Below are 17,067 nucleotides of genomic sequence, written 5' to 3' on the forward strand. Positions count from 1 at the left end.
TTGGTACTTTGTAGATTTGCCACGCTGGTACGACCTGTGATGGGATTGTGCCTTTGATGATACAAGCATAGCATTTGGCATACAGTCAGAGTATGTCATTTGAAAGATGTCTGGCTATAGGACCATCGCAGACTTGTCCTTTGGAAAAAAAATATAGGTAGAATAACAAGCAATGGCAGCCATTTTGAAAATTTTAAAAATTGCTTGTTATTCCACCTATGGTTTTTTTTCAAAGGACAAATCTGCGATGGCCCTATAGCCAGATATCTTTCACATGACATACTCTGACTGTGTGCCAAATTCCATGCTCGTATCATCAAAGGCACAATTCCACCAAATACCCCTATCTGCCCCACTATTCAAGTGTTATTAAGAACGACTTCAAATGTGTCTTATTTGTTGAGTAGGTAGTTTGCTATTCATAATAACTCTTGGCGAACGACTGCATTAAAGAGTGCATCAGAATTACAAATACTGATGTTCGATGTAATCGGGACAGGCGAAAAAGAGGACCCATATTTTTAAAATGACCCATCTTGGGGTCAGGGTTGATATTCATACTAAGTTTCAAGTTTATGAATTGTACCGTTTGAAAGAAAAGATGCGGTGAATTTTGCGGCATAATTCCGATCACCTGATTCGAACAAAGATATATAAGAACGCAAGACAAAACCAAAAGGTAATAGGGGTCAGCCCGATAACAAATTAAATCCAGCGTCTTGCTAACATCTATATATTCTTGAGACTCCATGTTCCTTCTGAGGGTACAAGGTGCAGCTCGTTGAATACTAGTGCCGGTACTTACAAAAATGTTCTCGACCCAGGACGACCGACTTTTGGAAACACAGAAGAAGAGGGGCATTGAGATTATACAGGGTGAATCGTACACAGATCCTTGCTGAAAATAGTTGTATTAATGAATTGTTCTGCTTGCTTTTTTACAATCATGAATATTAATTGGCATTGATAAATTGTTCTTAAAAGCCAACCAGTCGACCGAATTAGGAAAAGCAAAGAAACTGTTTGAATGTAGGTTAATACTCTATTGGAACTTCGTTGGAGCCTTGGCAAATGTAGACTTTTATGTGGAAGACACGATCTAACTTGTCTGGTGCTGCACTTTTTTTTATAGTGCGGTTCTGGTGCTGCACATGTGGCCGCTCGAAAATAGAATCAGTATCGATAGACTTCAATGTGGAGTTTGACGAAGCCATGTCCTTGGAGTCTATGCAACATATGTTTATTTAAAAATAAATGTTTTATGGCTTTTTCTGTCTGCGTGTGCATGATAAATATTCGGCACTATAATGGTTCGTGACTACACCGTACGAAATATTAATTAAGATATGAGAGGAAAATGGGTTAGGCAATTAGTTAAGGTGAAAACAAAATATTAATATTCAATACTTCGTGTAAACAAATATGTAGCCTTCCGAGATGATCCCGTGAAAAGTTATATTTGAGAAAAAAAACCGCTCCTCATGCAATACCTCAGCGTCACAAAAATAAAGAAAACGCTCAATTCAGTTCTAAGGTTATTGATAAAAGTATTCTGTCAATTTGTGGCCTTAAATCACTTATAATTTAATATGTAATAACGGACGGTCGTGCTGAGGTCTCAAAAAGCCACAGTCTTGGACAATGGATCATGTTTATGTAAGGCTTGAACCGTTGGAAGAAATTGCATTTGTTTGTAATAATTACGCTGTTTTGGTATTTTAAATTTACCTAACTTTGACCGTCTGCTAACCCCGGTAGTTAAAGTCAAGCAACTTCACGTACACGACAAAACCGATCATGGAAGCATGGTTGATCAGATCACACAATGTGATATTCTTCCTGTCGCTGTTACCTTGGTACTTTGTAGATTTGCCACGCTGGTACGACCTGTGATGGGATTGTGCCTTTGATGATACAAGCATGGCATTTGGCATACAGTCAGAGTATGTCATGAGACAGATGTCTGGCTATAGGACCATCGCAGACTTGTCCTTTGGAAAAAAATATAGGTAGAATAACAAGCAATGGCAGCCATTTTTAAAATTTTAAAAATTGCTTGTTATTCCACCTATGTTTTTTTTTCAAAGGACAAATCTGCGATGGCCCTATAGCCAGATATCTTTCACATGACATACTCTGACTGTGTGCCAAATTCAATGCTCGTATCATCAAAGGCACAATTCCACCAAATACCCCTATCTGCCCCACTATTCAAGTGTTATTAAGAACGACTTCAAATGTGTCTTATTTGTTGAGTAGGTAGTTTGCTATTCATAATAACTCTTGGCGAACGACTGCATTAAAGAGTGCATCAGAATTACAAATACTGATGTTCGATGTAATCGGGACAGGCGAAAAAGAGGACCCATATTTTTAAAATGACCCATCTTGGGGTCAGGGTTGATATTCATACTAAGTTTCAAGTTTATGAATTGTACCGTTTGAAAGAAAAGATGCGGTGAATTTTGGGGCATAATTCCGATCACCTGATTCGAACAAAGATATATAAGAACGCAAGACAAAACCAAAAGGTAATAGGGGTCAGCCCGATAACAAATTAAATCCAGCGTCTTGCTAACATCTATATATTCTTGAGACTCCATGTTCCTTCTGAGGGTACAAGGCGCAGCTCGTTGAATACTAGTGCCGGTACTTACAAAAATGTTCTCGACCCAGGACGACCGACTTTTGGAAACACAGAAGAAGAGGGGCATTGAGATTATACAGGGTGAATCGTACACAGATCCTTGCTGAAAATAGTTGTATTAATGAATTGTTCTGCTTGCTTTTTTACAATCATGAATATTGATTGGCATTGATAAATTGTTCTTAAAAGCCAACCAGTCGACCGAATTAGGAAAAGCAAAGAAACTGTTTGAATGTAGGTTAATACTCTATTGGAACTTCGTTGGAGCCTTGGCAAATGTAGACTTTTATGTGGAAGACACGATCTAACTTGTCTGGTGCTGCACTTTTTTTTATAGTGCGGTTCTGGTGCTGCACATGTGGCCGCTCGAAAATAGAATCAGTATCGATAGACTTCAATGTGGAGTTTGACGAAGCCATGTCCTTGGAGTCTATGCAACATATGTTTATTTAAAAATAAATGTTTTATGGCTTTTTCTGTCTGCGTGTGCATGATAAATATTCGGCACTATAATGGTTCGTGACTACACCGTACGAAATATTAATTAAGATATGAGAGGAAAATGGGTTAGGCAATTAGTTAAGGTGAAAACAAAATATTAATATTCAATACTTCGTGTAAACAAATATGTAGCCTTCCGAGATGATCCCGTGAAAAGTTATATTTGAGAAAAAAAACCGCTCCTCATGCAATACCTAAGCGTCACAAAAATAAAGAAAACGCTCAATTCAGTTCTAAGGTTATAGATAAAAGTATTCTGTCAATTTGTGGTCTTAAATCACTTATAATTTAATATGTAATAACGGACGGTCGTGCTGAGGTCTCAAAAAGCCACAGTCTTGGACAATGGATCATGTTTATGTAAGGCTTGAACCGTTGGAAGAAATTGCATTTGTTTGTAATAATTACGCTGTTTTGGTATTTTAAATTTACCTAACTTTGACCGTCTGCTAACCCCGGTAGTTAAAGTCAAGCAACTTCACGTACACGACAAAACCGATCATGGAAGCATGGTTGATCAGATCACACAATGTGATATTCTTCCTGTCGCTGTTACCTTGGTACTTTGTAGATTTGCCACGCTGGTACGACCTGTGATGGGATTGTGCCTTTGATGATACAAGCATGGCATTTGGCACACAGTCAGAGTATGTCATGAGAAAGATATCTGGCTATAGAACCATCGCAGACTTGTCCTTTGGAAAAAAAATATAGGTAGAATAACAAGCAATGGCAGCCATTTTGAAAATTTTTAAAATTGCTTGTTATTCCACCTATGTTTTTTTTTCAAAGGACAAATCTGCGATGGCCCTATAGCCAGATATCTTTCACATGACATACTTTGACTGTGTGCCAAATTCCATGCTCGTATCATCAAAGGCACAATTCCACCAAATACCCCTATCTGCCCCACTATTCAAGTGTTATTAAGAACGACTTCAAATGTGTCTTATTTGTTGAGTAGGTAGTTTGCTATTCATAATAACTCTTGGTGAACGACTGCATTAAAGAGTGCATCAGAATTACAAAATACTGATGTTCGATGTAATCGGAACAGTCGAAAAAGAGGACCCATATTTTTAAATTGACCCATCTTGGGGTCAGGGTTGATATTCATACTAAGTTTCAAGTTTATGCATTGCACCGTTTGAAAGAAAAGATGCGGTGAATTTTGCGGCATAATTCCGATCACCCGATTCGAACAAAGATATATAAGAACGCAAGACAAAACCAAAAGGTAATAGGGGTCAGCCCGATAACAAATTAAATCCAGCGTCTTGCTAACATCTGTATTCTCGAGACTCCATGTTCCGTCTGAGGGTACAAGGCGCAGCTCGTTGTATACTAGTACCGGTACTTACAAAAATGTTCTCGACACAGGACGACCGACTTTTGGAAACACAGAAGAAGAGGGGCATTGAGATTATACAGGGTGAATCGTACACAGATCCTTGCTGAAAATAGTTGTATTAGTGAATTGTTCTGTTTGCTTTTTTACAATCATGAATATTAATTGGCATTGATCAATTGTTCTTAAAAGCCAACCAGTCGACCGAATTAGGAAAAGCAAAGAAACTGTTTGAATGTAGGTTAATACTCTATTGGAACTTCGTTGGAGCCTCGGCAAATGTAGACTTTTATGTGGAAGACACGATCTAACTTGTCTGGTGCTGCACATATGGCTACTCAAAAATAGAAACAGTATTGGTAGACTCTACATTGGAGGTTGACGGAGTTTCTAACGTCCTTGGAGTTTATGCAACATATGCGTATCTAAAAATAAACATTTTCATGGCTTTTTTGACTTTGCATGGTCATCATAAAATTCTCTTCGTCTGAGCTAACGAAGGAATGGATCGTGAGTATACTGTACGAAATAGTGTCTGCAGTAATGAGAGGAAAACTGTTATGGCGAAAAAAAATGTGAACATGGAGTAGAATATCAATACATGTATTGAATGCTTCGTGGGATTTAGTAAAAACTAGCCTTCCGAGGTGATTTGGGAAAATCAAACGCTATCTGGAACACAGATTCACTCTTACCGTGTCACAGCCGTGTGGTTGCGAAGGCCAATTTCTAAAGGTTACGTAATACTTAATTTTGAATGAAACAACATGCACACAGACATTTTATCACTTGACCAAAAGGCAGTAAAAGAAAATCGTTTTCTTTGAAAATAACAATTAAACGAGTGATGACCTGTCATGTTTATCGTCCCCATTGAACATTTGGATATCGTTGCTTCTGTTTTAAACGGTAAGGTGAAGGGGACGAACCGGTGTTCACAGGAACGGAGTACCTATCTCTTTTTCTTTAGCGATTGGGCCAGACTGGTATGCTGCTGTGGGGGGGGGGGGGGGGGGGTCGCCACACCTCCTCAACAGCGAGTCTGTTACCTTTCCAGCATTGAATAATGCCGGTACCCATTTAACACCTGGGTTGAGAGAAGTAATTACCCAAGGGCACAACATGCATGGCCATGGCGGGGCGAGAACCCACAACCTCACGATCATGAATCCTGTGCTCTACCGCTAGACCACACGTCCCCGTTTGAAAGTTAAATTAATTTATCATTGCACTTCCGGTAACACCGCAAGTAAATGTCAAGCGGTTTTGTGCCCAGAAATCAAAAGCGATTTAAAAGATTACTTTTTAAAGTTTGTCTTCTCTTTCAGAAATTTGGGTGACAACAAGTTGACTGAGATCAAAAGAGGATTATTCCACAATCTGACGAGCGTCATCACATTGTAAGTAAAAAAACAAATCCTTATATAAGAGAATTCGGTTTTGCATAGAGCTGGTCCGGTAGCGGTGTTTTTATCTGCAGCACACATCGTCAATGGATCATTATTATTCAGCTAGTTCGATGTTTATTCATAAGAAATAACAATGACGTCACACCATTGCTATCCCTCAGTCATGCATATACATTAAAGCTGTTCAAAGAACGGCTTTCGTCGAGCTACCACAGTGGCCTATTGGACAGTGGAATGGATCGCTAGATCTGTGGTTTGAACCCGTGTCCATTTTCATCGAATATTTTGTTGTTGTTTGGGATAAGTTTAATTGAAAGGAAAGGAAAAGAAAACACTACGAGAACCTCAGTGACTTCCATCCACAAAGCGTGATAAATATTCATGTTAGAGTGCGTGATGTGATTGGTTAAAATAGGATGTATATGCTGTAATAAAAAATTAAAAAAAAGTGGTCCGCTTTCGGTAAATCTGCTCGTAGTCTGACCAAAAGATTCTGACTATTTCTGATTAATCTTCGGTCAGGTAGCCTCCCGTTTTCGAAGCTGTCCGAGGTTTTCCGAATGCATTTCGTCGACACTCTCGGATAGCGCCCGGGTATTTCCGGGTATAACAGGTTATATTTACCTGCCGTGCTTATTTAAAAATGCTTAAATGAGTTGATTATGAATATTCATTGCTTGCATTTAAAAAAAAACAACCTGAAATTCAATGACGACTTTGTGCATCCGGTATTGAACTCGGATTGTACGAGGGGCGAGCTTTGCTGCATCATGTACTATTTTGAATCTGACGGCGTTTTAATACCTAGGGATATTCCAAAACAGGGCGTCATGTCCATTCGGCTTCGCCTGCTATTTGGGTCCCTAACTTTGAAGTTTCCAGCTCAACATTAGTCAATGTTTTCTTACAGAAATATCCAACTGTATGACATATGAAGCACGTATTTTATTTTCTATTTTTTTATCGGAACATTAAAAGTTTGTTATGATAAAGCCAAACCAGAAACGGAGCCGAGCTTTGAAAAAGGGCCATCACGGTTATTTTTAGCCCGGTGGCGGCTTCCTAAACTACAATATAGACGTCAGGGCGTCGGGGAATTGTCAGGACAGGGAACCAGACTAATCTGCTCGTTGTACGTAAAACTCGTCAAAGTACCCTTTTAAATAGAGATAAATGTCAAGCGTTGCTTGTAGGCAAGCTTCGACAATCAATATGAACTTTATATTTTGAAGAGATTAACTTGAACTTTCAGCCGATTGGAAAATGCTACTTGTTAGCTTCAAGTGGCAAATCAAACTTTAAACTCACTAGGAAATATAAATGACTCTCGACTGTCTAACGACTCTTACTAAGATCAATTTAAATGATGGAGTATAAAGGATCTTTGTTAGATCTTTCTTTGAGTGGTTCTGGAACAAACACCCACAATCAATAAGATCCGGGGGGATTCTGTCGCCTTCTTGAAAGTAATGGACACAATTTGCCCGAATGTATTTTCGCCGATTCAAAGAAAACCAAATAATGTTATCAATTTGAAGCAGGTTACCTGAACATTAAAAAAAAAATACCTGTCATTTTGTGTCTCTCATTGGGACCTAGATCTCTCCGCAATAACAGTATACGGCATTTTGAGGAGGACGCTTTCGCTGGTATGAACAACCTACAGACACTGTAAGTATCATCGTTCAAAGATTGTTCAAAAATGAAGGCATGTATGCAAAGTGCTTAAATTGATAGTTTGAAATTTCAATGTATCTATGTATTTTGTCAGCATTAACATTAAGAATTGATGTAAGGTGTAACTTGAAGACCAAAGTGTCTCAATAACGGGACTCTAATTTACTTACTCTAATATGCGCAAAACTTTCCATGATTTTGTTTCTCAAAATGTTTTCTTGTCTTTTTTTATGCAGCAAATTGAACCAGAATCCCTTCACATCAGTGCCGATTGGTATATTCGATAAACTAAGGAGTTTGAAAGCAATGTAAGTATCAACATAAAACCTTTCTTTTTTGGCGTAAAATGTTTGCAGTTATTGCATTTGTTCAATAAGGAATTGGCCAGCCGTATACGATGCAACCTAAAGGTCCTGAGGAGATTTTAAATGTATTGACTGATTTGAGCCAAGACGAATTGGGGTATTGGAACGTACGTGATTGAATGAAGTCAACTCCATCAAATAATACAGCTGTACCTGATGTGTCAAACTCATTTGGTGTGATAAAGATTATTGTACACTAAAACGAATTTTCATTTCACTTTGTGTGCCAAAGTTATGAGTTATGTCTCCTTCTCATCTCGTTGTTCAGCTACTTCGATCATTTCTCCTTGTGTGGTTATGCTCCTCACGTTCGTCTGTGCATGCCGAAGAGCGATGGCATCTCCACTGCTGAGAACCTCCTGGCCAACAATCTCCTCCGCTTCGCAGTCTGGTTCGTTGCCCTCCTCGCATCCCTCGGCAACGCCTTCGTACTCCTCGCTCGCTGTTTCGTCAAAGAGGACAAAAAGACACATTCGTTCTTCATCATGAATCTGGCTGTGGCCGACCTACTCATGGGGCTTTACCTTCTGATCATCGGTATCCACGATGTCATCTTTAGAGGAGTCTACATCCTCCACGACTTGGCGTGGAGGACAAGCTCCGTGTGCAAGCTGAGCGGGTTCCTTAGTCTTCTCTCCAGCGAGGTCTCCATCATGACTCTGACTGTTATTACAATGGATCGTTTCCTGAGTATCGTGCACCCGTTCCGGTTCAAGAATCGTAGTCTGGTCCACGCTCGTCTTCTGATGGTGTTGCTATGGCTACTCGGCGTCGCCTTGGCAACCATTCCCTTGCTGCACACCGAGTATTTCGGGGAGTTTTACTACGGGGGGAACGGCGTGTGTCTTCCCCTTCAGATCGACCAGCCGTTCGCGAATGGGTGGCAGTTCTCCCTCGTCATCTTTGTCGTCTTCAACCTCGTGGCCTTTGCATTCATCTCCTACGCCTATCTCATGATGTTCGTTACCATCCGGCGGTCCAATCTGGCCATGAGATCGACCAAGAAGAACCAGGACTGGGCCCTGGTCAAGAGGTTCACCCTGATCGTCGCCACAGACTTCGTCTGCTGGATGCCGATCATAATTGTTAAATTTGTAGCATTGGGAGGTAATTTTCCCGCTCATTGCAATTTCATTCTTCCCTTTTTCTATGAAGTAAATACTGTAAATCTGCAGCACCTCGTCAGTCAAAATACTAACAATTACCTGCTATGGATTTTGACTATAGTGTTAAGCCAAGGTCATTTTACAAGTCTTGATACTTTTATTCGTTGATCGCTTATAGACCTTTAGCAAGCTGCCACCATTTCAGTCATGTTCCCTGTATTCAATAACAGTACTGAGTGATAATATTTTGGGTGAAAAAAAACCAGACTATTTTTCCTTCCAGCCTCGCTTTGGTTACGTTGATTCGAATGGGAAAAATTCAAGATGGCGGCAACATGATAATGGTCTATCTACAGCTCTGTAATCAGTCACAATTAACGTCTTGTCAATCACTCATATTTGTCTTCTCCCTGCGAATTATCTTGCTCAAGAATACAAGCATGGTCGGCACTGGTACCTACATGTTTAATGTAGGTTTTCCCAGCCAATTTCCTAAAGTCTTCATTTACCTCTGAAAATCAGTCTTTCATTTTCGTCTGAATTTGAGAATCGCTCTGAACACGCGTTTCATTTTCGCTACCAGAGCATTCGATTCCATTTCAGTTCAGTTAGTTAAGTGATTGAGCAGCAACTTTCGTTTATGTCCATTCAGATTCGTTTGCAAGACTTCTTTTTCGCTTTTAGAAGCTGATTTCAAACATTCACCATTCCATTTCACTTTTAGTTTAATGCCATCGGCACCAGATACAATAAGGGGGGTCTTTTTTTATTAACCGTCAATCAAATTAGCTGTACCTGAATTCAATTTAAGGACGAAAATGAATCGGACCGATTTTCAGAAGTGAATGAACATTTCAGGAAATTGGCCAGGAAAACTTATATATCAACCATATGGAACATAATTAAGAATACGGTTTTCAAAAAATGAAATAGGGCTCCCTGATCAATTTGTGAATTATTTCTATATAGGTGTGAGTGTTTCGAACAGCGTGTACGCCTGGTTTGCCATCTTTGTGCTTCCGATAAACAGCGCCCTCAATCCAATCCTGTACACCATGACAACAGTGCTCTTCAAGCAGAAGGTCTTGGCCCCGCTCGGCATCGTCCGGGCCAAGCGGAAGAAAGGCTACCTCACGGGCATCTCGGTCGACGATACCTCCACCATGTCCAAGAACTCCGGGACGAGGCTGTCTATAATCTCCACCAAATCTCGGGGTGGCTCGGTGAATGGGCGTTTCAGCTCCCACAAGGTGTGTGATACAAATGACAAGTTTGAGGTCCAACATGAACACGGGTAGGCCCAGACTGGGACCTTAAGTGCTCAAAACGATGCAAAAGAAGATCAAGATCTTTATTCACTCTGTAGCCAGCAAATTTCTCCAAAACTGTCATTGGGCAAAGATAAGTTCCCCAGTATTTCAGCAACCAAGTTTGAAGACTCAATTCAATTTTTAAAGGAGATTTTTTCTCTCAATATTTTGGCAATGGCTTGCACATGAGAGGAAGTCAAGTGATTTCAAAATAAGGCTAAAAAGACTAGACTTCTACATGTCCATCCATGGTCCAACTGTTTGACAAGACTGACTTCTTCATTTATTGTCATTAGTCTGGTGCCTGACTATGGAGAATGTGTACAAAAAGTGACCTAGTAAGCGACATCCTAAATATTTCTTTTGGCACAGTCAGCTGAATGTTGATTGATGCAGTTCTGGTGCGGTGCTGGACTAGTTGTTTTAGGTGCCAGTCTATTTTCTTGTATTACATATTTTGCAGTATCTTAAGGTTTGGGACTCTCTTGAAGTATTGAGAGTAAAAGAAAGGGAATATACGACATTTGCAAACATCAAAACAAAACTACCATATTAGCACGAAATACCTTACTGGACTGTTAGTGAATGACAGTCTAAGGCTTCCTGTAAAATCATGGCACCTGGTGTGCTGGCATTTTCAAAAAAGTGGTATTTTGTATCAAATCCAACGCTGATCGGCCGACCAGCGTTGGAGAAGCCCTGGCTTTTTCTTAAAATACCGCTTCGAATTTATCATAATTTAGTTTGCCCACATTTTTTTACGATTGATTTCACACCTGTTATCGGGTACAAGCCAGCTAGACTGTTCCCTGACCTTCCAATTCCAAGAGTCTATAAATTGCTCCGTTTCATCTTAAGTGGCTTCAGGGAACCAGACAACAAGCACAAGATTGTTTTCCTTGGTTTTTCCAGCATCTACGAACCCAAAACTTAAAAAAGTCACTGTAACAATATTTTCGATAAAATACTATCCTTCCCACCCCAAATCCATTCATTCTGAAAATTACAGCAAAAGCAACTGTTGTATATTCCCTTTAAAATCAGGTCAGAAATACTTATTAAAAAGCTCTATTTCATTATTTCCTGTTCGGTCATAAGTTTATAAAAAGAGACGTCTGGAATGACATCAACTACACTCTTAGAAGTAACATCATTCGCAACCCCTTCCCAACACATATCCCTCCCTTGCTTACGTAAACCCCGCGGTGACCCTTCAATTTGGTTCATTTGTCTCGGCCTATTTCCAAGAGGTTTTGCTGAAGTTTAGTTCATTTTGTTGAATTTGATTTCCTTATACTAAGATTTTTCAATGTAAAATATCATTGTTGTCCGTGAAAGGAACTATAATGTTATGTGCAAAATAATGGGGTTTTTTTGGTTTTGTTGAAATTCTGGCTATTCAGAATGCAGTGCGCCTCCAAGAGTTTACCACGGAGAGTTCATTTTTTTCCCAGTGCATTGTGGGAGATGGTCCACAAATTCGCAGAATGGGACGTTTGAATTTTTTTCCGGTGTGTAGTTTCGTAAACGTATGATTCGAGTATAATGTTTGCCCTTTTCGTTTTTTACCAATATGGTGATTTTGTTTTGCGGCAGAACGCTATGCCCCAATCTTTAACAAATTAGCTCAAGTTGTGTGCTGCACTCGTTCAAAATGGGCCATGTTTTGTCGACCGTAAACTTGAAAAAAAAATGGACTCTCCATGATGGCAAACCTTGGTGGCGCACTGCATCGTGAATCGCCCGAATTGCATTTGTAACTCGCTAGTAACAGTTTTTTTTTTTTTTTTTTAAGTACTGGAGTAATGCAAAACAATGACTGTTGGTGAATTTTGTCTAAGATCGCTTCTTTGCACCTCTCCTTTCACAAATCACACCTCTTCACGCATCACCCCACACCACAACCGTGATCACGTCACGCACCACCACAACCGTGATCACGTCACGCACCACCACAACCGTGATCACGTCATGCACCACCGTGCACACAATGCAACAGGTATTGTCCGTGAAGAGGTAAGTTTACTAGTACGGCAGATAAGTGATGGGATATTGTGCCTTTGATGATGCAAGCATGGAATTCAAGTTGGCACACAGTCAGAGTATGTCATGAGAAAGATATCTGGCTATAGGGCCATCGCAGATATGTCCTTTGAAAAAATAAAGTTACAATCACAAGCAATGGCAGCCATTTTGAAGATTTTGAAATAGACAAAAAATCCGTCTGCCGAGCTCATTAAAAAAAGATATACACTCCAATTTTTCTATGATATTAAAGCCATCTGTGAGCCATGGAATTGAATTGAAGAAATATGGCAATGGCCCAGACTTTGGGCTTCCAATTCGGAGCATTTTGGAAGCAATTGGGCTCGAAAGTGGCGCTATTTGGCCATGTTGTGGAGAGATCCGTTTGGAAAACATCATTCGTTTTAGGGGTCATCTTTGGGTGAGAATTTCTCGAAAAGTCATCGGTCAACTCAGCAAACATTGAAAAGAAAATGAAAGATGACTTGATCATCATTTTTTCTGTGCAACATGAACACCAATGAGAATTTTGAGTATTTTAAACGAATTTTGAAGCATGGGAATGTATCACTGTTGTCTAGGGGAATATATTTGATTATGCACCCTGCAACTGCGAAGGGAGTAAATGCATGTCTGCTGCCACTAAGCAGTCAAAAATAAACACACTTCTCGCTTACATGTTTTGTCGTGACTATATTTTACAACTCTACAGAAGCTGAAGAATTTTGATTCACTGGATTCTTCTGACGAGTCGGTCATCTGTACCGCAACTAAAACAACCACCAAGAAACGCGCGGTGACCGTCGAGTATCACCAACTGCCAGTATCGGATTCAGATGAGCGCCCTCTTGCGTCAACTGTGACATAAGTGCTCAGAGAAACACGATTTTACTTGTGAGAATTTTAAGTGAGAATTTTACTGCAGCCTATCATTTTATGAAAATACCGACATGTAAATCAAACAGGAATATTTTTGTAAGGAACAAAAAGTTATTTTTAAACAAAATGCTGACATAAGAGCCAATTTACAGTAAATTATTTTTTTCAGGCACTCGGAAGCACCGTTGCCGATGTATAAATAAGCGGCAATGAGCCTCTGTACTGATGACGTCACACTTTGTTTACATGTGCACTTTCCTATGGAGCCAGTGGGGCAATGTACGCCAGATTTGGCGCTAGTTACTGGACCCCATTTTTTGAAGTCCAAAGGACAATAGGGTCAGGGAACCAGACTGCGTAAGTGTCAATTGCACTTTTTCTCTGTCGTTAGTGAATTTGTGATCCGCAGGTACATGTACTTGACCATTGTGCGCCGAAAAAAACTCGGCGATATATTTAACAAACTTAAATAAACCTTAATGTTCAATAGGGAAACGTTGCATTTTTTGGGAAGAACGTTGTCAACTCAAATTATTTATTTTGAGTATATATATATATTAACTAAACTGTGACATGTTGATTATTGATATTTATTTGTGAGAGTGTGCAGTTTGCGATGTAATAGATTATTGGCAAGTTGTATCTGCGCTGTAAAAATATCAGTAGGCCCCTTTTTGTGTTGTTGGAGACAAAAAGTGATTACTCTTTTTTTATGTGATATTTATTCGAGGCGCATAAACATTTTATTCTTTAATCAAACCTCCTATGGAAACGTGCATTGTCAGCCTGGTTATTACTTGGGTCAATATTGGTCAAGACCCCCGTTGGTTTGTACACAGTATGCCAGGAGGTGAGGAAGAAAATTTTGACCGATTGTGACCTCTTAAATAGCAGGAGGGTTAAAGAAAACATACCACGGATCTTGATGAACAAGTGTATTCAAGGTATAGGTCCTGTATCTGTCGTAAACTAATCAGAAATGTCATGAACTGAAAACTTTATGAGATTGATTTTGTATCGTTTCGGTTTGCGGTAACACCATGTGGTAGATACTGATACTCCACCATGCAAAGCCTAAAATCTTATAACATGATTTTGTAGATTGTGTCAAAATTTCAGCATTGCAAAGCATTGAGAATAGCAACAAAAGTTTTTAAATCCTCGAGAAAATTTTAATTTCATATGCTTGCTCTAGTGCATACACTGTATATATATATATAATGTTATTCATTAAGACTATTGTTACTATGCGGTGCCTTTAAAATATATATCTCTAAACTAAAACAAAGAGCACAACATTTCTCCGATTTTTGACGAACATACTTCAATTGTCGAACCTCCTCAACTTTGATTCGTGTATTTTTCACCCCACATTTTCGTTAGCTTCCGATTTTAAATGGGACATAATATATATCTCTGCTAATCCCATTCTTCTGAAACGGCCTTCTTTACCATTCTCGATAACATTTTTGTTTTCTAATTCTACATTTATCAACTCAAACGATAATTTGTTTTATAATCTACAAGATATTTAAAGGGACACTGCGTCCTGGAACGCCCGATTGGGCTACAAAACGCGCCTTAAATTATGTTAATCGGAAAGACCATTTCAAAGTAAGTACATGTACAAACATCCACACAACTATCGTTTAAAAACCGGGCGTTTAGTGTGTTGTTCTTGTGTTATGCGTGCGAGAACGACTTTCTGGGTCCACTTTTGCGACCCCAAAAAGTCGAGCTGTTTGGGTGATATAGTTTTGATTCCAGCCGTAAAGTGGTCGCCTTTTGCGGACGTGTAAACAAAAATTGTGCATTGGTAATTGACACGCGCAACGTGTATCGTACATTGGCTGAAAACGACAAGAAAAACGTATGCGTACTCCGTCGAGTCCGATGTAAACTGGGCTTTCCGTATTTCTCGAATGTGTTGGTTTCCTTTCAACCAGATGTTTGAAATAGGATAAGTAAACGATCCCAACAAAATCGGGGATTTCAGGACGCAGTCGGTTGTCACTTCAGCCAGATTTTGTCCAAAGTCAAACACCAAGACCTACTGCTTAATTAAGCGTACAAAAAGCTTGCAAACAAGTCCACCAAGTGCACAAAACGAAGACAAATTCACGAAATTATTTTAACACCGAAAAGAATACCAATGCGAAACCTATTTACTATTAATGTACATACGATAAATTTAAATATTAATAGTTATACTTAACTGTTCAATGTATATGTTCGTAAATAAACTGTACAAAATGTAACAACATTGTTAATAACAAACGAAATTAATGTTAATAAGCGATAGACGAATAATTATTTTAGAATACAAGTGACCCATACATTCAGTTTCGTGATTGCTACATTCTCGTTTGTTGTAAATTCTTCTTTGCTGTCGTTTTGACAGTGCATGAAAATATAGGGTGAGTAAAAAAAACCCAAATGGCAGGACCCATTTTTGAATGAAGTTTTGCCGGTAGCCATTTCGAAATCTAGGATAAAAATGTCCAGTTAGTAAGCATTGTTTTAGTACAATAATCAATCACTCGTTTACTTTTCAATTTACGGAATTTTGAACCCAAACACCGTTTTAAAGTTCTATCCACGGATCACAAACAAGTAGGTATTCCTTCAGTAGCACAAAAACAATTTTCAAAGAGATGCGTGTGAATTGTTTCGTTTTGCTGAAAGACACTTATTTTTTTTGTGATCCGTGGACAGAAGTTTGTGTTCACAAATCCGTAACTTGAAAAGTACATAGGTGATTAATGATTCCTGTACTAAAAGAAAGCTTATTATTTGGGCTTTCATATTCTAGGCAAAACTTCAGTCTTCATGTACGTTAAGTTAGAACTTCATGCTATGTTAAGTTTTAAAAAAAAACCTGTTCGTGTTATAAAATCGACTAGCACACAAAATGTCACATTTTATGGAAAGAGATGATCTGGAAAGCCTCAGCCATCTTGAAAATGTAGCAACTATCACTATTGAATTCGGTTAAAAGCCAGCGACATTAAGAGTTAACAATCAATAAGAGGTACATGCACTTTAGACAGCAATATGCGCCCACGCATCAACGCTTCCGTCAAGGCTACAGTAAATGCATTGATCATATGATATTTACAACAATTTCCATCAGAGTTTCACTAAAATACCTGAATAATGAACAACCATGGGCGTCGCGAGAGGGGGGCAACGATCGTGTCCTCGCGTGTTAACGATGGTTGTTGCCGTCAAATCCTCTTCAGGTTTCAACAAACTGTCCGTTTATACCAAAGGTCATTGGTGAGAACGGAATGAAGTCGCAAAAACTAGGTCTTAGTGAATACAAGCGTTGAAGAAGTCCCATTGCGCCGGGCCTCCGCCAAAGATAATGTACAACGCGCTGCCCGAAATTGGGTACCTACTTGTCAGAATTGTACACTTTCCCTCACGTGAAATACTCAGTATGTCATCTTTGAACGTAAGCCGAAAGTGATAAGGAATTTCATTCGACCTCAAGCCATTTATTGTCCTATCTTGACTAGGCAGTGATCCCAAAGGCCTATAATGCAGCCCAATCGAGTTACTCTCGAAAGCAATAATAGCTTTCAGGTAATTGGAACTCAATATACCGCCATTTGTCATAATCCAAATCAGAGATCTGGCACCTTTCAGAGTGAAATCAAGATGCCAATTGCTCGTATTAATCGGAAGGAATTTACCATAAATCCTTGATTCATAGACAGTGTTAAATTGACACGGGCTGGTGTACTTGCCTCGTTCCTTCATGAAGCTGTGCACGTCGGGTGTGGTAACCCAGTCCC

The 17,067-nt window shown here is 39.3% G+C and overlaps 1 protein-coding gene across 2 annotated transcripts in view; it reads left to right on the forward strand.

Annotated features, from left to right (window-relative positions):
• Positions 1–14,589, forward strand: part of LOC119730730 (relaxin receptor 2-like) — a 60,813-nt gene extending 46,224 nt beyond the window's left edge. The window contains exons 15-21 of one of the 2 annotated variants that reach the window (XM_038203750.1): positions 5,825–5,896; positions 7,505–7,576; positions 7,819–7,890; positions 8,216–9,054; positions 10,023–10,303; positions 12,363–12,379; positions 13,101–13,183. In XM_038203750.1, coding sequence (XP_038059678.1) covers positions 5,825–5,896; positions 7,505–7,576; positions 7,819–7,890; positions 8,216–9,054; positions 10,023–10,303; positions 12,363–12,379; positions 13,101–13,107 — 1,360 coding nt within the window. In that variant the 3' untranslated portion in view covers positions 13,108–13,183. Of the gene's footprint in view, positions 1–5,824; positions 5,897–7,504; positions 7,577–7,818; positions 7,891–8,215; positions 9,055–10,022; positions 10,304–12,362; positions 12,380–13,100 lie in introns of both variants that reach the window. The other variant, XM_038203749.1, reaches the window with a different exon arrangement.
• Positions 14,590–17,067: the final 2,478 nt, after the last annotated feature.

This window comes from Patiria miniata, unplaced genomic scaffold (assembly GCF_015706575.1).
Source record: "Patiria miniata isolate m_02_andy unplaced genomic scaffold, ASM1570657v1 HiC_scaffold_22, whole genome shotgun sequence".
NCBI classification, from domain to species: Eukaryota; Metazoa; Echinodermata; class Asteroidea; order Valvatida; family Asterinidae; genus Patiria; species Patiria miniata.